The sequence below is a fragment of the Cyprinus carpio genome, chromosome B15 (assembly GCF_018340385.1).
Source record: "Cyprinus carpio isolate SPL01 chromosome B15, ASM1834038v1, whole genome shotgun sequence".
Classification (NCBI taxonomy): Eukaryota; Metazoa; Chordata; class Actinopteri; order Cypriniformes; family Cyprinidae; genus Cyprinus; species Cyprinus carpio.
This window is the reverse complement of record NC_056611.1, coordinates 27,592,361-27,614,815: the sequence shown is the minus strand read 5'-3', so window position 1 is coordinate 27,614,815 and position 22,455 is coordinate 27,592,361. Positions and strand designations below refer to the sequence as shown.

The 22,455-nt window shown below is 38.5% G+C and overlaps 2 protein-coding genes across 5 annotated transcripts in view; both read left to right on the top strand.

Annotated features, from left to right (window-relative positions):
• actn4 (actinin, alpha 4) overlaps positions 1-13,751 on the top strand; it is a 45,215-nt gene extending 31,464 nt beyond the window's left edge. Inside the window, exons 4-21 of one of the 2 annotated variants that reach the window (XM_042740194.1) lie at positions 420-506; positions 648-735; positions 1,130-1,208; positions 1,874-1,955; positions 4,752-4,837; positions 6,548-6,640; positions 6,825-7,055; positions 7,217-7,364; positions 7,564-7,714; positions 7,826-7,934; positions 8,015-8,155; positions 8,333-8,515; positions 8,621-8,755; positions 8,854-9,033; positions 9,206-9,352; positions 10,370-10,450; positions 11,489-11,647; positions 11,734-13,751. In XM_042740194.1, coding sequence (XP_042596128.1) covers positions 420-506; positions 648-735; positions 1,130-1,208; positions 1,874-1,955; positions 4,752-4,837; positions 6,548-6,640; positions 6,825-7,055; positions 7,217-7,364; positions 7,564-7,714; positions 7,826-7,934; positions 8,015-8,155; positions 8,333-8,515; positions 8,621-8,755; positions 8,854-9,033; positions 9,206-9,352; positions 10,370-10,450; positions 11,489-11,647; positions 11,734-11,892 — 2,339 coding nt within the window. In that variant the 3' untranslated portion in view covers positions 11,893-13,751. Of the gene's footprint in view, positions 1-419; positions 507-647; positions 736-1,129; positions 1,209-1,873; positions 1,956-4,331; positions 4,418-4,751; positions 4,838-6,547; positions 6,641-6,824; positions 7,056-7,216; positions 7,365-7,563; positions 7,715-7,825; positions 7,935-8,014; positions 8,156-8,332; positions 8,516-8,620; positions 8,756-8,853; positions 9,034-9,205; positions 9,353-10,369; positions 10,451-11,488; positions 11,648-11,733 lie in introns of both variants that reach the window. The other variant, XM_042740195.1, reaches the window with a different exon arrangement.
• A 269-nt stretch (positions 13,752-14,020) lies between these two features.
• LOC109080110 (SPARC-related modular calcium-binding protein 1-like) lies at positions 14,021-22,235 on the top strand. Of its 3 annotated transcripts, none has more exons than XM_042740223.1 (11): positions 14,021-14,831; positions 16,872-17,043; positions 17,118-17,236; positions 17,644-17,743; positions 17,975-18,025; positions 18,104-18,172; positions 18,269-18,349; positions 18,425-18,617; positions 18,694-18,773; positions 20,177-20,270; positions 21,381-22,235. In XM_042740223.1, exons 1-11 carry the CDS (start codon positions 14,751-14,753, stop codon positions 21,634-21,636), a joined length of 1,296 nt encoding a protein of 431 aa, XP_042596157.1. In that variant the 5' UTR covers positions 14,021-14,750; the 3' UTR covers positions 21,637-22,235. The 3 variants fall into 3 exon arrangements, with proteins under 3 accessions (XP_042596157.1, XP_042596158.1, XP_042596159.1); XM_042740224.1 differs by having other exon boundaries at positions 17,121-17,236; positions 21,381-22,234; XM_042740225.1 differs by having other exon boundaries at positions 18,110-18,172; positions 21,381-22,234.
• The last annotated feature ends 220 nt before the right edge of the window (positions 22,236-22,455 follow it).

The window sequence follows — 22,455 nt, the reverse complement described above, 5'->3', positions numbered from 1 at the left end:
CACACGCACACACACACGCACACATATACATACTTACGATATATATATATATAATCCAGATTATTATCATTAACTACAACAAAAACTGTCATTCATTTCCTGGAATAAAATGCTTAATTGTTATTTCCTAAAATAAAATATTAAACTTTTTTTTATTGATTAAAAATAACTTGAATCAGGCTGTGCATTAAATTAAAATGTAAACTGAAAATATACAAAAAAAATTATCATTCAAAACATTAACAAAAACTGTAAAAGTATATAGATGATACTAACACTGAAGCATGACTAAATGATATATAATTTATAGTTCAGTTTATATATGTAGTTTATAATAATAATAATTATTGTTTGTTTTTTTTAAAGCAAGTTTTTTTTTACTTTCAAAGTCTCACAGTTTTGTGTGCCTGTGTTTGTAGAAATCGTGGATGGAAATGCCAAGATGACTCTGGGAATGATTTGGACCATCATCCTCCGCTTCGCCATCCAGGACATCTCAGTGGAGGGTATAATTTAAGCTCCAGATTGTTTTAGAAACTTTAGGAACAGCTCTGCACAGCATAATCAAACATACTTTAAAGAACAACCCCAAACAAACGTAATGACTGTTCAGTAAAGGCCTGTTTCTGCTGTGTGTCTCTCTGTAGAAACCTCCGCTAAAGAAGGATTGTTGCTCTGGTGTCAGAGAAAGACGGCTCCTTACAAGAACGTCAACGTTCAGAACTTCCACATCAGGTTTGAAATGCATTAGTGTTGATCTTTGATCCGGAAGCTTTATTTGACTGATCCAGGAAGTGTTTTTTGCAGTTTTGATTGGTTGATTCACCCAAAGGTGGGTTTTGCATAAAGCGGTGTTATGAATGTATTTGAATAAACAAATGATCAATGATAGCTAAAGATGATGAATAAAAGATGGCACTTGAAAATGAAATATCTCAATTATACAATCGCTTTGCAAGCAAAGGTCCTTTACTGTCGCTTGTTACAGTTTAACAACTGTTCACACTGTTTCCAACATGGTGACATGAATGCAGAATTAGGGGAAAGTTTGAGTGGCGCCCCCTGCTGGTTAAAGGAGAGAAATAAAAGTACCTGTTTTCTCTCCCACTGTTTTTCTCTTTCTCCACAGCTGGAAGGATGGTCTCGCCTTCAATGCTCTGATCCACAGACACAGGCCAGAGCTCATCGATTATGACAAGCTGAGAAAGGTGAGCGTCTCATGAGAGAAAAGTACTAAGACCAGATGCAATCCGGAAACGTTTTTGTACTGGTTTTGGGGGAATTTTTTTGCAGTTCTGTGACTAATTAGCAGCAAAAAGCATAATCAAATTAGCGAATTCATTTAGTAAATATGCAAGGAGTGATGGATGTTGTTGAACTTTGTGAACGATGAACGGACATTTTGACCCTTGCTGAGATCTGAGGAAGTTTCACTTTGTGATATTCGAAGTACAGTATGATCATCACCAAATATTAACTACCTTTAAATTAAACAATTCCTAAAGAAAAAATAACAAAATCCAAACTATCAATACAAAAAAATTATGAATCAGAAAAATATCAACCCAAAACATCATACTATCCATACTAAATAGTATGCGACAGAATTAGTGCATCCCAGTACGTCATGATTTGGTATATTTTTCTGATGAGAGGAGAATTTGCTAAATATCCATCCAAAGTAGCATAGTGAAATCAGTAAAATTATTTAATAAGCAAACATGCCAGGGGGTGATGGATGTTGTAGAACTTTGAATGAGGTTTATTTTGACTCTTGTGGAAATCTGTGGATGTTTCTGCTGTTTTGCAGGGTCTCTCAGATAATGTGCTATAGAAAGTTTAAATGCTTGTTTGTTTCATTATGTGTTAACAGGACGACCCAGTGACCAATCTGAACAACGCTTTTGAAGTGGCAGAGCGATACCTCGACATCCCCAAGATGTTGGATGCAGAAGGTATGAACTGTTCTCTTGTTTTCTGTGTGTGTGTGTCTGTGTGTGTGTGAGGGGGAGAGAGAGTGAATGAGTTGTTCTATTAAAGTATGTGTGTTTTGTGCATGTCAGCACATGCCCTGTGTTTCCAGGAGTTGTTCCTGCTCCCCGACACACAGACAGTGCAAACACCCACACTTAATGTCTTCTACAAACAGTGTGTCACCATGGTAACATCCCTGAGCATTATGTTGTTTCTCCCTCAAGCATGATTTCTCCAGGATCTCTGTTGAACCTGCTGCGTCGGAGTGTTTTTAGTGCTATGTTTGTGTGTGTTTGTGTATTGTTTTGTAACCCCAAATCATAGTCTGCATACTCTCCGTCCTCTGGAGTTTGTGATATCAGAATTCGTGCATCCCAAATCATAGTACATTAAGAATAATATGCTAAAAGTGACTGGATTGTATACTTTTGCTGATCAGAGTAGGACTGAGTCCTGCATACTTGAATTGGTGTGTCCTAAACCAGCAGTTCTTAATTCTGGTCCTCGCGCCCCCCTGCTCTGCACATTTTGTATGTTTCTCTTATCGTTCAGACGTTTGTTCTATTCAAACGTAAGTGCCCTGCGAAGTAGACATCACATAATATTCCACCATGATTCCAGTTCGAAGTGAACGTATATTTGTTCCATTCAAAGTGCATTGAAGTGTGTGAGACATGGATTTAAATTGTATTTATTTACCGAGGTATATGATGTCACACTTGTCCGTGTGTGCAGATGTTGCGCAGCGCAGATCCTTGAATGAATGTTTTAAAGTGAAATAAACTTCAACAGATTTCCCCTGCTCAGGGCCTAGAGAGTAGTGAACACTGTGTAGGGACAGTGTCAATGAGAACACAGTTCATGCACGTAGCTCACTTCTAACGAGCTGATTATCTGAATCAGGTGTGTTAACAAAGAGAGACATGCAAAACGTGCAGAGCAGGGGGTCGCGAGGACTGGGATTGAGAACTGCTCAAAAGTATACTATCCAGACACTTTTTGCATACTATTGCTGTTTTATTTCTGATGAGAGGAAAACTGAATCCCAATTTGCATTATATCCATTCTAAATAGTACAGTATGTGACATAGTGCATCAAAATAGTATGCTAAAAGAGTGTATACTATTTCTTAATAGAATCCTATTTTGCATACTATCCATCTGACATAATTAGTGCACCCCAAATCACAGTGCAAGAAAAATGGTATGCAAAAAGTGCCTGGATGGTGTACTTTTTCTGATGAGAGGAGAATTGAATCCCAAGTGACATTAGAATTAGAGAGTTGCAAATCTTAGTAGTCACACATAATATGCTAAAAGTGCCTGGATGGTATACGGTTTCTGATTAGAGGACAGTTGAGTCCCAATTACTATACTATCCAACCTAAATTGTATGTGATGACAGAACTGGCACATCCCAAATCCTAGTATGTCAAAAATAGTATGCAAAATAGTGATGGGAAGTCCGGCTCTTTTCAAAGATTCGGCTCTTTTGGCTCAGCTCTCTTATGGCTCCCAAATGGCTCTTCATTTAGTATCACTCTGAGCCTTCTATTTTAGCCCAGTTTAGCAATTGTGAATGGTTCTGGTAAGCAAATGTGCTGGTAAGCAATTTTTTATTCAGTGTATTTATAAAAGCCTTATTTTTATTAATTTTTTAGTTACCAAAAAAAAATACTGTTACTATTATTTTACATAATGGTATGATCCTAGTCTATCCTCCCAAGTTATTAGCCATGTGTTTTTATTTTTTTTTCGTTTTTTTTTTTTAATGAAAAAATCCATAAAAATAAGGCCTTATGAAGCACTGAATAAAGAAATTGCTAACCAACACACAAACCATTCACAATTGCTAAATTGGGCTAAAATAGAAGGCTCTGGTTGAAGACTCGGCTCGATGGGAGTCCGCTCTTCCCGTTCGCTACAAAGAGTAGGTTCTTAGAGCCGGCTCGTTTGCAAATGACACATTACTAATACGAAAAGTGCTTGGATGGTACATTGTCTCCAGTGCATTGTCTGAATCTGTATCTGCACTTGCTTTTTGAGTTAATGTTATGAATACTGTTCATTTGACATACTGTTTAAGCAGCATGTTATGAATTTAGCTAGACGCTAATGCTCACACAAATTCAAACTGTGCAGTGCGAATGGATCTGTGGCATCAAGACGCAATTCGGTGACGTAGTGCCTAAAACCTGGCATACTGCCTTACTACATACTCCAAAGTATGTCCTTGGCCATCACCAGTGAATTGAGATTTGGCCTTTGTCGTTGTGTTTATGTTAGCGAGTTTGTGTTTGAGTCCCGTCTGTGTCCCTGTATGTGCATGTGTGTGTATAACTCTTGTTTCCCTGCAGACATTGTGAACACAGCACGTCCAGATGAGAAAGCCATAATGACCTATGTGTCCAGTTTCTACCATGCCTTTTCTGGAGCCCAGAAGGTACCCCATGACCCCTAACCTTTGACCCCTCATCACCTCCTCTTCAGCATGGCTTTTTCCATCAGTACTGGAATAACCAAAGAGGGGCGCTGGTGTTTTAACCCGTCCTCCCCTGGCCTACGACTCTTTTCTGGACAGCGAATTGGCTCTTTCTCTCACTTTGCGGGTTGCCAGGGTTATAACACTGGACTCCAAACCCCATTTCCCTTTGAATGGGGTGCCCATAAAATGCATTACCATCCCCTCCTCTCTCGATGGGGACACACAGGCTTTGGGTTGCTTTGCTTCACTGCTGTCTCTCTCTCTCTTTCTTTTTCTGCTGGCTTTGCTATAGATATCGTGGGTACTCTGCGGCCGGATGAGAAGGCTATTATGACCTACGTCTCCTGTTTCTATCACGCCTTCTCAGGTGCTCAGAAGGTGAGAAACCTTTGACCCCTGACTGCTGCCCTTGAAACTCTTAAGGTGCCTTCATGCCTGGTTTCTCATCTTGGTTTGTTGTACTTTGCTGCAACATCAAAGGACTAACAGTAAATGTTCCCTATGGCACTGTATGGCTTGTACACAGCATTTTTTGTATTATGTTAATACAGCAATATTAGGTTAGCTATGAATTTTAAAATTCTTGTATTTGCTCTCCTCACAATAATGTACACAAACGTAACCAAGTCAGATGAAAATCATTTTTATTCTGTCTGGGTTTTCTCACCCGGTTGGCTCGCCATATGGCACTGATTTGTTATGGATTAGATATTCCAAACAAACCATCAGATGGATGACTTGTTTTCATGATCCGTTGTTTTATTCCAATACTCTTATACTTTGAGTCAAATACTGAGTCTTAAATGAGGAAAGAAGAATCTAGTTGTTATTACGGGAATGTCAGATTTGTAGCCAATTGGTAATCCTATTTGTAACCTGCACCAAAAACCAATCCAACTGAACCAGGTGTGAACGTAACTTGAGAGTTAAGGCCACTAACTAGTTTTGATTCATCACAGCTTTGGGCTTCACTACACCCAAACCATTGCCCTTATTTTCTAAAATGGTTCTGCAGTCATTTAATGTCCTTAAAGGGTTATCGGCTCACTTCAGGAAGTTTAGACTGTTTTGTTACTGGTCTATCAAAACTTTCTTTAAATGCAGCAAATGTGAATTTCATTGTTTGATGTTTCATATTTACACTCAGTGATAAAGTTTGTAACACCTGAGGACAGTGTGTGTAAATATGAAAATTATAATTAAATTCACAGTATAGCTCACATTTAAAACACTAAGTATGCTGTTTTGATTCTTAGATGTTCTGTTATCTATCTTCACAAGCACATGCATTGTTTGTTATTAATGTTAAGCCTTTACATTGGACAGTAATTTTCTGTAAGGTTTTGCTGCTGCATATGCTTGATATGTGTATTCCATTTGAAGTGAAGCCACACGCTTATAATCATAGTTGTTTAAATGTACTTTAGCATTTTACACAAGCGTTTTGAACACTTTCTGTGTTTCAGCGTTAGTTAATGCTGTAGAGAACCCTGAAGAGATCCTCCAGTGGTGGTATAAAAATTGAGAATGCAGATTTGATTTTACAAATGGCATGTGGAATATTCGGCTAGACTACACATTTTGGAAACTAACCAATTTTGGTGTTTGCATGAAATGTCAATTAGTATAAAAGATAGCTTACAAGTGAAGTATGTAATATTGATGTTTAACTTTAATTTTTATTTTATTTTAATAGTTTTTACGCATGTTAATATTAACTTACAACACTTGTTTCATTGTGTGCTCAATACATCGTTTGAGTGTGTTTGAATGTAATTTGAGGCACTTTTTGCTAAACCCACCAAACCAAAAAACAATAAATACTGTATAGTTCCAAATTTCTTTCCTGTGTAAACCAAAGCAGCATCTTGACATTTACAGTTCTAAACACATATTTTTGTCATACTTCTTAATAGAAGTGTACTGTGTATACTGTAATATGAACATATGGTATACACTATATATTTGTATAGTAAACAGTGTGATGTTCAGTGTTTTTTTTTTTTTTTTTTTGTATGTATGGATAGATTTTCATAATTGGAAAGATGTGGGATGTAATACTATTGTAACTGTCCTCTTCTGTGATAGGCTGAGACAGCAGCTAATCGTATTTGCAAGGTGTTGGCGGTCAATCAGGAGAACGAGCACCTGATGGAAGATTATGAAAAACTGGCCAGTGATGTGAGTTTAAGTCATTATGTTTGTTGTTTGTGTGATTTAAGTAGACATGCATGGTAATATTTAAAAGTAGATCTATTTCTAGACCAACTACCCAGAGTGTTTTACTTTTAATGTCTAAGTATGTTAGAGAGGAGAATGTGTTTTCTGTTGATCCATTTCTTTATTGCATTCTTTTTTCTTACAGCTGTTGGAGTGGATTCGTAGGACAATCCCATGGTTGGAAAACCGTGCTCCAGAGAAAACCATGACAGAAATGCAGCAGAAATTGGAAGATTTCCGAGATTACCGTCGCGTTCACAAACCACCCAAAGTTCAGGAGAAGTGTCAGCTCGAGATCAACTTTAACACATTGCAGACCAAACTTCGTCTGAGCAACCGACCAGCCTTTATGCCATCTGAGGGACGCATGGTATCGGTAAGAAACATTTACATTTATGCATTTAGTGGACGCTTTTATCCAAAGTGACTTACAGTGAACACTCAAACACAGAAACGTGTATATTACAATTAAATTTGTCTTTTTGCTTTATCACTGTGGAAAGACATTTGGCTGACAAGTTCTTGCTTTCCCTCTAGGACATTAATGGTGCATGGCATAAACTGGAAGGGGCCGAGAAAGGCTATGAAGAGTGGCTACTGAATGAGATCCGTCGTTTGGAGAGACTTGACCATCTTGCAGAAAAGTTCCGTCAGAAAGCAGCCATCCATGAAAGCTGGACAGATGGTATGGATCAGAAACTACCCCCTGAATTTACTGATGCTTTTAACAGTTATTTACACTGATTCACCAATCGCTCTCAGTATGCAATGACAGGCTGCTCCTTGATGACAAGAGCCTTGTCAACCAAGCAGAAGTCTTAAGGATCAGCCATGTGATCAAAAATCTATATAGTTCTAAATCGATCTTGTTTGTTTGTGTGTAGGTAAGGAGGCCATGCTAACACAGAAGGACTATGAGACCGCATCTCTGTCTGAGATCAAAGCTCTCCTAAAGAAGCATGAGGCATTCGAAAGTGACCTTGCTGCCCACCAGGACAGAGTGGAGCAGATTGCTGCCATTGCACAGGAGCTCAAGTGAGAAAACCACAAAAACACTATAGAGGCCTAATTAATCAAATACAAAATTTAGGCTGTAATAGATGGAAGTTGGGAAAGTGTTCAAACTCTTCTGTGTCTGTATTACAGTGAGCTGGACTACTATGACTCCCCGAGTGTTAATGCACGCTGTCAGAAGATCTGTGAGCAATGGGATGCTCTGGGTTCCCTCACACAGAGTCGCAGAGAATCTCTCGAGGTACACATGGTTTCTCTGAAACACTTTCTGGCATATTTATACATTTTATCAGGCTGACTGTGTGTGTATGTGGTCTACAGAGAACAGAGAAACAGTTGGAGTCTATTGACGAGCTGTACCTGGAGTACGCCAAGAGAGCAGCACCGTTCAACAACTGGATGGAGGGAGCCATGGAGGACCTTCAGGACATGTTCATTGTACACAACATCGAGGAGATCCAGGTACTGCAAAATGTTTTGTATTCATAAGCTTTCCATCTTGCTTCACCTTTGAAGTGGAGATCCTTGTTTTGTTGCTAGTACCTCTGGATAGTTCATTTTAGAATGAGGTGAAGGGAACAATAAAATGCTGGATGCAAGAATCCTTTCCCTAATGTCTTTCACTTTCTCTTTCTGTAGGGACTGATAACGGCTCATGACCAGTTCAAATCAACTCTTCCAGAGGCAAATAAAGAGCGCGAAGCTATCCAGGCCATCCAGGCTGAAGTTCAGAAAATCGCACAGTACAATGGCATCAAACTGGCTGGAAACAATCCTTACACCACCATCACTCCTCAGAGCATTGACAAGAAGTGGGAGAAGGTGAGATCTGTCTGTATTGTGAATGAGACATTGCTTCCTTCAGTGTGTGGGTGTAGTTTTACAGTTGTGATCGCAATTGTTGATGTTATCTTTGTCACTGTGCAGGTGCAGCAACTGGTTCCACAGCGTGATCAGGCTCTTCAGGAAGAACTCGCACGTCAGCAGTCTAATGACCATCTCAGACGCCAGTTTGCCAATCAGGCCAACATGATTGGACCATGGATCCAAAATAAGATGGCGGTATAGTCGCCTCCATTTGTGTAGCTTGATGATCTTATCTCTCAGAGAAGAAAAGTCATCAATGATGAATTTGTGTCTCCATGGCATGATGTTTGTAGGAGATCGGGCGAATATCAATTGAGATGAATGGAACACTGGAAGATCAGCTGACCCACCTCCGTCAGTATGAGCAGAGCATCATTGAATACAAACCCAACATCGACCAACTGGAGGGAGACCATCAGCTCATTCAGGAAGCACTTATATTTGACAACAAATACACTGCTTATACTATGGAGGTATATGTGAATACACTAATTTACGATGTTGGCACTATTCAGGAACTCTAGATGTACTGTTTAGGTCAAGTGTGTACAATTCCTACATGCTGTTCCCAGCTAGTGTTAAGTTTGTTTAGCCAATCACATCTGTTTTTTGACAGTTTTTCCATTGCCTTTTACTCCTCTGTAGCACCTTCGTGTTGGTTGGGAGCAGCTCCTTACTACAATTGCCCGCACCATTAATGAGATCGAGAACCAGATTCTGACTCGTGACGCTAAAGGCATCAGCCAGGAACAGCTTCACGAGTACCGCACGTCCTTCAATCACTTCGACAAGGTCAGGAACTCATTTCCATGTTTAACTCTGTGTGAAATGGACTTAAATAAGGTAAAATAAGTATTTGTATGACCCTGAAAGTCATACAATGTTAGTGTAATAAGGGAATAGATCACTCAAACTGTCATTTTTAATGAAAGCATTGGGCGTTTTGCATCATTGATGTCAAGCCTGATGTCTTTTTGCTCCAAAATTGAATGTGCAAGTTTGAGAATTGAGTCTAACATCTTCTTTTCCAAATAACTTGCGTCATAGACATATGTTTTGAAAAGACAAGATGGTGATCATTTTTGAGTGAACTGTTCCTTTAATATCCATGGGTTTATGGTTTTAAACTGTGTTAGCAAAGAGATTTAAGCAGCAGGCCACTAAAAATACACAACATTGCAGGGGATTAAAGTGTCCATATAAAGAAGAATATGGAAAATGTAGTCTGTGTTGCTTATGTCAAGGTGAATGGCTGTGTTTAGTTTCAGGGTGATTGATGCATGATAAAAATAGACCTCAGTTTAAAATTTTGGTTAGGCTTGTTTTAATATTTGTTCCATTGCTCCATTTTCTCCACTTACTCTGGCACTTATGGGAAGGAAAACGTCTGAAATATAATGTGCTTCAAACACCTCTGACCTGAAATGTGCCACCTGTAGCCAATATGTAAATAAAGTCTAGTGGAAGTAATGTAATGAGGGGGTTTTATGTTAGAGTGGAGAAATTTAGCCACGGTAAAGGAGATAAAATGATAAAGTGCTTTCATAATGGCTCTCTAATATCATGTTCTGTCTGATATCCATAAAAAAAATCAGGTGGCTCACTGTCAAAGCGTGTTTCATTATTCTTGTTTAGCCAACAGCCCATGTGTCTGACATCCACAATGTTTTGTCTCCATCTTTTTTTTTGTCATGCCACTGCCTCCATCCCACATGTGCTACATTATTGTGTATCGGTATCATCAATGCTAATCGGCATGATCTGATTGGTTCATCCACTGCGGCCTCTTGCGTGATTGGCTTACCACAGGACCACAGTGGTGTCTTACAAGCTGAGGAGTTCAAGGCTTGTTTGATCAGTCTGGGTTACGACGTAGAAAACAACAAGCAGGTATGAGCACGCCCAGAAAAGAAAGGGTTATGATGGCTGCTGTCTTTGTGTCTGTGTGCGTGCGAGGGCGCCACTTCATTCCATCACTTACTAACTCCCTCACTCACCTCTTGTGCTGCTGCTTGAAATGGTGCCCTCTGCAGGTCAGCTAAGGTTTTGCTTTCATGTGTTATGTTTCTCACTGCTTCCTTTTTCTTTCTTTTTTTTACTTGTCCTTGCTACAACTTCCCTCATCCTCTTACTTGTCTTCTGTACAAACTCATTCTGATTCCTCTATCAAACTCTGTTTGTGTACAACCTCTTCATCTCCCCAAATTCTCTGCTTTCCACATGCATCCTGCCTGTTTCTTTTCTCATCCTTCCCTTTGCGAACTGTAGAAGCGCACAGGGATAATGGACAGCGACGATTTCCACTGGGAACAGCCTGGTACTGCTACCTCCTTTCTCAATCTACAACAACAGTTTCTCCTGAACTCCTGCTTTTGCTTGCTGTTAAAAAAAGAATCTGTTTTGTCGGATATCATTGATTATTTTTTGAATCTCTATTTTACGTTAAGATCTATAAAAGAAAAATATGATTACTGAATCAATTCTAATAGACCATGGGTTGCCAACTTTGGTCCTGGAGAGCAACAGTCCTGCAGAGTTTCGCTTTACCCCTAATCAAACAGACCTGAACAAGCTAATCAAGGTCTCAAGGTCTAAGGGTTACTAGAAAGCTACAGAAAGAGTTTTTATCAAGGTTGAAGCAAAACTCTGCAGTACTGTGGCTGTCCAGAACCAAAGTTGTCCACCATGTAACACCACAGTCAAGCACCTTAGATGCAGTATTAATTCGGCTCAAATGAAAATGGACTGAGGGATAGATGTAAAGTTAGCGTTCAGGTGACCACTGAAGTCTTAATCAACACATTGAACCAACTGTACACCAATTTCTTACCGCCTTGTTTTCATTTGCGTCAAATATGGTGTCTAACGTTGATACTCATGACTCTCCTCCTGGTTTTTCTGGGTTAACCTCTAACCTCTGTTCTTCAGGGTGATGCCGAATTTGCTCGTATCATGGGTATTGTTGACCCCAACAACAGTGGAGCAGTGACCTTCCAGGCCTTCATCGACTTCATGTCAAGGGAAACAACCGACACAGACACCGCAGACCAGGTCATCGCCTCATTTAAGATCCTAGCCGGAGACAAGGTATGAATGTGCACATCTGGATGTCCCTCCAAGAGTTTCTTGTAGTATGAGACTTCAACCCATCTCTTGCCTATTCTATTTTTCAGAACTACATCACAGCCGAGGAGTTGAGGCGTGAGCTTCCTCCTGACCAGGCAGAGTACTGCATTGCCCGAATGGCACCATACACGGGCCCCGATGCGGTGCAGGGCGCTCTTGACTACATGTCCTTCTCCACCGCCCTGTATGGAGAGAGCGACCTCTAAAGGCCAACTCCAGAACTCTGGAGCAGTTCTCTCTCCTGCATCAGTGCTGATCTTCTCACAGACTAGATAGATGAGAGCACTGGATGGAGCCCCATCTGTCTTTCTCTCAACCATCCAGTCCTTAAAGAGATCAGTGCTCCTGAGGAAGAGGAAGATATTTAAGAGTGTTGGAAATGGGACTTCATAGCACATCTGAGGGGGAGGGGGGATAGATGTTTGGGGGTTACCATGGCATTGTGGGAAGAGCAAATAACTGTTGATGAAGCTTGCCACGCATTGAGGGATAACCTTTTGATTCTGTGTTAAACATGTCGGTCTTGGAGAGCTTAAGAAAAAAATGTAGGATAGAAGGAAAGAGAAGTTTAATATTGCAGATTCAGTGTAAAGGGAAGAGGGTGCGTGGCTTTGGACTGAAGCCACAGCTCGGGTTCTTTAATCTTCCATTTCCTCTTAAAATGTCATGCATAGTATGAAAGGACTCGATTGTGTTTTTCCAGTTTTCAAGTGATTTCTTACCTGCAGGAACCTGTAAAGACAGCTGATGTTGAGCCATTGGGCTCATTAAATTAGAAAAATATTAATTAGTATTAAATCAACTAGGTTGTTCTGGGATGGAACTAAAGAGAGATTAAAGAATCAGCTTTGGCTTCAGTCTATGCCTAGGCACTTAACCTGCACCCTCTACCCCGGTGGGGAGGGCCCAAGCTTTTCCAGTTAACATGCTATTTTTCTTTGTTTTAATTTTGTTTTTGTTTTTCCTAGACTTGGTAGGGTGGGAGGTTTGGTTCAGGGTTGGAATATGTTATTTGGCATATAGCAAGGCTGTATATCATAGGAAAATGGACAGAATGACTCAAGTGTTTTGATAGGGAATTTGTGACATGCCCTCTTAACCCATTTTGCTGGATCGGTGGAATTCTTTGAAAATCTAACCTCAGCTTTTTCCTCCCTTTTTTTATTTCTTTCCTCTCCAGCAATTGAGTTAGCGGCATTCTATGCTGTACATAGTTATTTTCCACACAGAACTGTCGGACAACCCATGACGGTCACACTGGGTTTCAGGTCATAAGTAAAGATTATAAAATGAGCAGTTTCACCCCTGCGGAGTACTGTAGGTAGGTTTAGGTAGCTACAGGTTTGTTTTTAAGGGGTTGAAGAATGAAGCTACAAAAATACCCAGTCGATTTGTTGTTTTCCTTCCCCAATCAACCATACAGCATTCTCTTATTGACCCCCTGACTCAAGTAGACATGTCCCTTAAGAATTTATTAACTGAAACTAATGTCCATCTGCCATCCATCTCTAATCATTTCTCAGATATTACTGAATGTCCATGTGAGAGCTTCAGTGCTGATGTGAGCAGCATAGCCTTGTAGTGACCCTCCACTAGAGCCTATGATTACACAGATGCTGAATCAACAGTGGAAAAGAGAATTTTATATAGTCAGAAATAAGTACAAATGTGCCTGGTAGTTGCAGGTTGCTCTCTCTCCCACTCATTTTTCCTTTCCTTTTGTTGTGCACTCATTTTTCTCTTTCTACAGGGAGGGGCTGGGACCCAATGTACAGCTCTGGAGGTTGGGGGAAGGAGTGGGAGAGCTGAAGTCTTAATGAACATTCCATTATGTCTTAATTAAAATTAAATTACTGTCTAACAAATCTATGCAATCATGTATCCAATACCAACCATGCTCTGTAATGAATGGCGGGGGTGATTTGCAATCGGAAGTGTTAGAAGAACGAATTAAGGGTAGAGGGAGGGAAGGTTGGGAAGATGGGCTTCAGAAGATTTGAACAGACTTGGACCAAAACCCTGCTCTTACATCTGCAAAGTTGAATAAAAGCATTTGGAATTCTGATTTATTTCTTTTTTCTTTTGTACGCTTTAATATAAAACGTTATCTGCTGTACTGGAAATTTGCAAAAACTGCTTTCTGTCTCAAGATAAGTGAATTTCACATGCACACAAAGTTTCCTTATAAAATATTACCACTTTGAATTATTTGTCTGTGTCTCTACTTGCTTGAGGTTTTCAACCAATCATTTGATTTTGTCTCTGGATCTTTTATTGTTTTGTTTTTTTTACTTTATTCAAAGTTTATAAATTAATGCATTAATGACTTGTCTGTAAATTCATCAACAACATTGGTGACAAAATATTGATTAGCAATGATTCTTTTATCTTGTGACAGACTGTTACTGTAGTCCTATTAGTGTAATTAATTTTTTCCTTCAAACTAATTGTTTTTTTGTTTTGTTTTTTTCTGTGGTAATCTGCATTATGCCTCACACATTGTGGATGGTGCTTAATTTGAAGGCTGTTGAAACATTGAAATTATTTTAAGAAAGCTCAAATTAGCCAGATACTACATGTGCTATTAAATTGCTATGTGCTATTATAGGCCTAGTTATATAAAACTTAAGAAACAGCCACTCTATTAAACACTTTAGACAGGTGAGGACTCGCAATAACCAATAGAGTAAACTTACCATCCTCCTAGCCGTTCTGAGGAGGAGTTCCTGTGTGAAAATGTGAAGTCAGCACAGTCGGCTGTGTTCAGCTCCTCAAACAACATTCGTGAAACAGTATATAATAAAACCTTAAAACTAATATTTTAAGGTTATATTATTGTGGTCGAAATAGGTCGTTTTTATCGCCTGTCTGTTGGTTGTCCTCGTCGAAAACGAACGGTTAGGCTGCTATGACAACCTGAGTAAACGCGGGCTTTTTTTCTGCTGTCTTCAACCTCTCAATCCTGGCCGTTACAGTGGTGAGGACGCGCGCCTTGTGTTTAAATTCACCCGCAGGCGGGAAAAACGTGACGGATCTCAGAGTGTGGGCTGTTGTGGCGGGAATCATGTTGGCGCTGACGTTTACCTGTCGCTTACTACTCATCTTTCTGTTGTCAGATTCAGGAAAGATGACGGACGAAAATCAGGTAAACTCAAGACTGGAGACGAAAATAAGTGATTTGATCTTGCATGTGTAAAATGTGTAGTTGTGTAATATTTTGTAATAACAGATGCAAGAAGATTAGGACAAATCTACTGAGCATGTCAGATCCATAGATAAATACATTTTCTGCTTGCCTAATTGTGATGAAAATTAACTAAAGGGAATTACATATGTAATGAGGTGTGTGTGTGTGTGTGTATATATATATATATATATATATATATATATATATATATATATATAGTAGCTCTAAAAGTCATAAAGATGGAATATTTAACATGCAACCTAGTAAAATAAAAAGGGTTTTGTGGATTTCTTAGTATTGCTCTGTCATAAATTTCCATGTCAAAACGTGCACCTGTTAACCTGCAAAAAAAAAAAAAAAACCTGGAAATGTGAAATGCCTGAGCACACGCTACATAAATCTGATCAGGCTAAAAGAGTTTTTGTCTAAAAGCTTGTCTATAATCACCCTGCTTTAAAGACCCATATGTTAAAAACAAAAAATATTAAATTAAATTCAAAATATGCACACCTGTCAGCAAAGTGGCACCACATCTCTCATTCATTACTAAATCAACCACCTGAGGCCACTTAGACTGGGTATTTATTTTCATTCACAGTTATAAAACTGTTAGACATGCCTCATGTCTACAGTGCTGCCTTGTTCTCCAACAGAGACATCCTTGACTTTCCTTGTTGTTTGTTACTGCGGACTTGGCAGGAGCAGGTTTAAGCGCAGCCGTGTTCATGTCACTCCCAATGTTTCCTTTACGGTTGCACATTGAAATTGGACTGTGAATGTGTGGAAAGATTCCATCCTGATGATTTTGGCAAATCAGCATCATTAACTGTTTAAGGAAATTCATAACCTACAGTCCAAAGTTACTTTAATACCTTAACTCTGTTATCCAAATATTAGAATTCATATTATATTCCTGCAGTTGAGACCTAAACTCTTTTTGTATGTACGGTATGTATAGATTTGTTAAAAACTGGTCTTTCCAACAGCTCTATAACTTATAAACATGCAGTGCATCCTGACATACACATAAAATAAATAAATAGGGCAAATAATAGATATTAATGTACATGGTTAAGGATAAAAATGAGAAGAAACATTGATTAAATTCTAAATCTGATGGGTCATGTAGGGACTAGCCCTTTACAGCATGTTATGGAAAATTTGGATATTTTTCTGAGAACGGAAAGTTTTCATGGTTTCTCAGTGAAAATGATTGTGTGTTGCATGTAGAACTTGCGCATACACATTCATTAGAGATGGAGATGTTTCCACAAACTTCTGAACATGTGCAAGTCATTTTGCAGGCGCTCTCTCTCGGGCCTCGTTAAAGGACACACTGCTCTATTCTTTTCAAGGATTCAGTAAACACTGCCACATATGTTTGGGATATTTATGGGTAATGGAACCTCTGCTATTATAATTCTGAACTGTTTGCCTGTTTTTTCCACACTACATCTCTGATGTAGATGTGAATTTGGACATCAGAACATATTTATGTAAAATAGGAAAGATACAGAACTGTTTAATATTTTTTAGAATCTGGCATAGAAAGATTTTTACTGTGGAAAATTTGTGCTCTAATGTATTCTTATTACAATATTGGCCAATTCATACTGAGAGCAAACTGCCATCTGACCAAATTTGTAGTTTTTCATCCATAATTAAAGTGCACAAGGATGCCAAATTCAACTGCAGGAGAATATTTTTGAATATTTAATCTTGGGGCTATTTAATATATAAATATGTACTCTCTTTGCTTGCCTTCAATAGGATAATCTGCCCTTTGAGAGAGTGCATTAATATAAATCTTTCATTAGCGTGTCTAAACTGTCTCGCATCACCTTCCCATCATGGGACCTCCAGCGTTTTTCTCGACAGTAGCCTGCTGTTCTTCAGCCAGACACCATGTTTCCCTTTTTTTGAGAGTTTTTACACAGACTCGCCTTTCACATTTAGCCAGATGTAAAGAAACTGACCCCTCCTGTTCTCTAAATCTAGTTGCTGGTGTTGGAAAAGCAGTGGCGTCAGGCGTGTGTGCTGGACTGTGCTAGAGGGCGCCATCAAGCTGTGTGTGGCAGCAACGGCCGAATGTATAAATCTCTGTGCTCTTTTCAGCGTGCGCAGTGCATCAACAGACAGCTGAGACCGGCGGCAGTGTCAACATGCACCGGTGAGCTTCATCACAGGAAACAAAGACTTCTCAACAGAGGCTTTTTTGAAGTCTGAAGTGTTTGTGTTTGTCAGCAGATGCGCTGAGGTCTAAATGTCAGCTGGCTCGCTCTCAAGCTCTGCGGGCCAGCACTCGTTCTGATTCCTTTGCTGTCTTTATCCCAGAATGCAAAGCCGATGGAACTTATACAGAGGTAATGTGCTGCTGGAGTCCAACACCTGGCGAGGAACATGTGATTTAAAATATACTTATATTTAAGGATTTTTTGATGAATTTAAAAGTTCAAAATTACCACATTTATTAAAATAGAAATCTTTTGTGGTATTATAAATGTCTTTACAGTGACATTAGATCAGTTTTAATTGGCTGTTTTTTGTTTGTAAGATTTTATATATATATATATATATATATATATATATATATATATATATATATATATATATATATATATATAATACGTTAGAATTAAAGTTAAAATTATGTATACACACACACACACACACACACACTTAATGTAAAAAAATAACCATTTCTATCAACCATGACTCAATGCTCCAATGAATACAAATGCATTGAACTCTTATGACCTTTGACCTGTAGGTGCAGTGTCACAATCAGACGGGTTACTGCTGGTGCTCCTCTCCTGATGGGATTCCTGTGAGCGGAAGCTCTGTCTTACACCTGCGGCCCAACTGCACTGGTGAGTCCTGTTTGAGAGCACAATCAACTCGTGATGCAATAAACCGTGGGCCTTATTCAGGATTCTCTAAACCACTGGACTCAGAGTAATAAAATACAGTGAAAACATCTCTAGATCACTAAGAACAGCCTAGCACTGAGTTTTGCCAGGGCAAGCATCACTTACATTTTCTTAACAAAATATAAAGCAGTTTAATAGTTTTATCACTCATATTATGTGATTCTGTGTTGGGTCAGATGTCAGATATGGCTCAGGAAGCTGAACAGGAATTAGCACAAGAAAGTGAGAACACACACACATACACAAATTCTGCAGTACAATTAAATAAGTGTCCCAGAATCTGCCATGTTTCCCCTCTAGGTTTAGAGAGAGGGGTTCAGTGGCGCTCCACTCCAGATCCTCACCAGCACTCTGTTCTGAACACTGCAGGTGAGCATTCAGTGTCAATTACTTTATTCACACTTATACTTTATATTACTATTCATGTATATATATGTCATTAATGAAAAATCATTTTAAATCCAGGAGACACAGTCCCTCCATTTTGGGTAACAATCCTTCTGAACTCTGACCCGAATGGAAACCGTTCAGTCAAGCGACCCGCAGGTGAGAAGGAGAGACAACTGAGGCTTCATCTGAGTGTTTTGAAGACTGAATTTGTTTTGTTTTTTTACTCTGCAGACTCTTTAAAGACCTGTGAACATGAGCAAATGTCTATGCTCGCTGAAGAGGCCATTCAAGGCCCAGAAGAGCGTTTTGTCCCAGAATGCAGTGCAGATGGGAGGTACAGAGCCGTTCAGTGTCACCGCAGCACAGGATACTGCTGGTGCGTGAGAGTGGACTCAGGGCGGCCCGTCCCGGGCACTTCAGCCAGGTAGGGAGGTTGTGTGTGTGTCCGTGTGTATATTAATGAGTGTAGAAAACTCTACATGATTCTGAACTGTGTGCAGGAACCAACTGCCTGACTGCAGCGCTCAGGAAACACACACGCTCATCATCAACAACAGCTACACACACACTCCTCTCTCAGGTCAGTATTAGAGAAGTGACATGCAGACATGGAAAGAATGTCAAAGCAACAAATCCTGTAGAGGGAAAGCATGCATTTACCCTTTTAAATCTAGACATGACCAAGTTGTTTATAGAAGATATCATATAGATCATATGTGGAAGCTTGTTTCTGCCAAGGAGTTAAAAAATAAAAAAGTTAATTTTAAAGGTAATATCTTACGATTCAACATTTTTATCTCACAATTTGGACTTTCTCCTTAATGATTTTGAGTTTATATCTCACAAATCAGACTTTTTTCTTACACTGCTGAGAGAAGATTGTCAGTAACTTGGAAGAATTGTGAAATACAAACTCAGAATTGAAAGAAAAACTCATAATTGCGAGATGTAAATTTAGAATTGCGTAGAAAAAGCCTGAATTGAGATACAAACTTATAATTGCAAGAAACAAGTTAAAAGTTAAAATTGCGAGCAAATGTTCTGAATTGTAAGAAACAAAGCCCAAATTTTAAGAACAAAAAAGTCTGAATTGAGATTAACTCATAATTGAGAAAAAAAAGTCTGAATTGTGAGACATTGCAATTCTTGATTTTTTTTCTCAGAATCTTGTGAGTTTATAACTAACACATATGACCTTTTTTTCTCACAATTCTGAGAAAGTCGTTTTTTTTATTCCATGGTGAAAATAAGCTTCCATACAATACTACACTCATGGGCATTTATGTTAGGGCAAAGAACCACCAAAATGTCAATATCGCAGCACTGATTTGTCTGTAAAATGTGTATTTTTATCATAAGTACATTTAAAGGATCTTTTATAGAGTTGTATATACCAATCAGAACTAGAATTTTATACAATGTTTGTATTTATACAAAGTTCTGGCATGAATCTCTAGATGGCGCAGTATGACATAATGACATCATCATCACATGGCACAGCTCATTGGTTCTCTCCTGAATCGGTAGCCAGTGAGCTCGCTGCTCAACATTCAAATACTTAGCTAATGTTTGTGGTAGCAGTTTGCAGCACACTCCAGAAACCCTCCACCTTCCCCAGCTCCACCTGTATTGATCTGCTAAAGGGTGTTCATGTATGCTATGGGGGTTATTCATGTTACATGTGCAGCAGCAGTATTTCTTACCTGCTCACAGCAGCATGTTGTGGATGTATTGGCAGTAGCTATTCTTGGTACTTGCTCTGTCACAGCAGCGTAGGAGATACAAGACCCAGTACATTAACATTGTCATGTACAGTACCTTGCAAATCACTCAGAGAGTTGTGATGACAGAAATTGTTTTGAATGTTGAATGTGTATCTGCCATGTGAATGTATGTCAGTGAATTTTAATACAACCTCAAATCTTATTTGATTCTCTACAATATCTCTGATGTCATTTGTGACATCTGTCTGTGTTTGTGTAGGTTGTCCCAGCATACGAAAGGCAGAATTTCTCACAAGTTTAATACAAGCATTCCGGCAGGAAGTTGAAAGTGGTGCTTCATATTCTCAGTACAGGTTAGAGACACACACATCAATTACAGTCACCATGATATTACAGTCATCATGATATTGAGTCATCAGAGTAAACGGTCACTCTGTGCATTGATCTGCTCCCAGGCATCATTTCAGCGTTTATTTGTGAGTGAATCAGCAGCATGGATCAAGGTTGAATCACTTGAATTTCATTTCAATTTTGCATTTGGAATCCACATTAATTCCATCATAGATTAATTAAAGTTCAGTTTTGGTTTATAAGTATTTTGTTTACCTCTTTACAACAGCTTTTTCAAAAATTTAAACAGCAACTAATATATTATTTCAACCACATTTCAACGTTGAAAGTCAGTTTCTGACTCAACAAATGAATTAAAATGACATTATTTTTGCAGTTCAGTTTGGTTGCTGAAATGACACACTTCACGTGTAAAACTGTTGTTATTGTTAACTAAAACTATTTAAAAAAGTATTAATTGACATAAAGCTGTAATAAAATTTTAAAATACATATAGATAGATAGATAGATGGATAGATATAACTTACATTTTTAATTTTAATTTTAATTTGAAAATTGTAATGAAAATAAGAAATGTTGCCTGTGAAACTGACTGAAATAAACTAAGTTTAAATTGGAGTAGTAAAATTACTAAAATTAAATCTGAAATAAATGTACAAATAAAGCTAACTATAAATAATAATAATAATTCATATATTTGATGAAAAACAAAGACTTAAAAAATGAAAATGAAAATTAGAAATGATGCCTTGACAACTTGTTTAAACTGAAGTACTAAAATGACTGAAATTATAACTGAAATAAATGTAAATAAAGCTTAATAGAAATATTCAAAAATGAAATCACATACTAAACGTAGTACTAAATAGGTAATTCAAAATGTTACTAAATACTATTACAGTATATAAATAATACTATCAGTTTAAAAGTACACGAAAAATCACAAAATATTGTTTCATTAATTTATGCATGCACTTTGTAATCTTACTAATGATTTAAAATGCATTTCTACATTCTCATTTCTGTGGCAGGTCTAGAAAGCATGTTGATGTAGAACCTCTGCTATGACTTGGGTTTTGTGTAAAGTGTATGATGCTGTCCTTGTCTCTCAGGACAGCTGCGTCCCGTCCTCATGTCCTCAGCTCTCCGGCCTCTTTCTCGTCTGTTCAAAGTCTCCGTCTGTACTTTACGCTGCTGGACGCAGATGCTGACGGGCTTCTAAATGAGCGGGAAGCGCGTCCGTTACGTCTCCTGCTCCGCAGAACTCTGCGTCCTCGCCGCTGTGCCAAGAAGTTCATGCAGTTCTGTGACCGGAACGCAGACCGCCGCCTAAGCGCTGAAGAACTCACTTCCTGTCTTGGCATTTAAGGCCGGACTCCATAAATATTGTGCAAGATGAAGTATCTTTGGAAATGGTTTGAGACGTCAGTTTGACCTTCATCTCCTCGCAGCTCTTTTGAGGCTCAGACTGTAGCGTTCAGCACTTCACTCTGGGTTTTTGAATCTGTTTCAGCTCTCGCCGCCGCTCTGACCTTTTCACTTATGCAAGTCCAAACACTGCGCCCTTCAAATAAAGGACTTGTTATTGGTTCTGTAAAAATAACCACGGTTAAGCCTTTCTGGCCGCTGGAGCGGTCGAGTGTGTGTGACTGTGGATTTGAGTGGCTAAGACAGCGAGTTTGGACACAGTACAGTACTATGGTAAATTAACATCTTAATCATTCAGTGTTCATGACACGCAGTAGGATCTGAAAGTCTGAGACCACATTGATAACTTAAATATCTACTTTTTTATTTAAATTTGTAATTAACTAGAAGGTTTTAGGACCAAATACTAAGAAATTAATCTATATGTTTTTAATTCATTTTTCAGCCAAAAAAATACGCAATTCATTTCAAAAGTCTGGGGTTAGTACATTTTTTCTTTATTTTTTGTTTTGTTGAAAGAAATTAATACTTTTGTTCAGCAAGGATGTGTTAAATCGATACAAAAAAGTCATAGTAAAGACTCAGAAAAAAAATCTATTTTGAATAAATGTAAACAAATGTTTCTAATATTGATAATAATTCAGCATATTAAAATGATTTCTGAAGGATCATGTGACACTTAAGATTGGAGTAATGATGCTGAAAATTCAGCTTTCATCACAGAAATATATTTTAAAGTATATTAAAATAGAAAAAAAA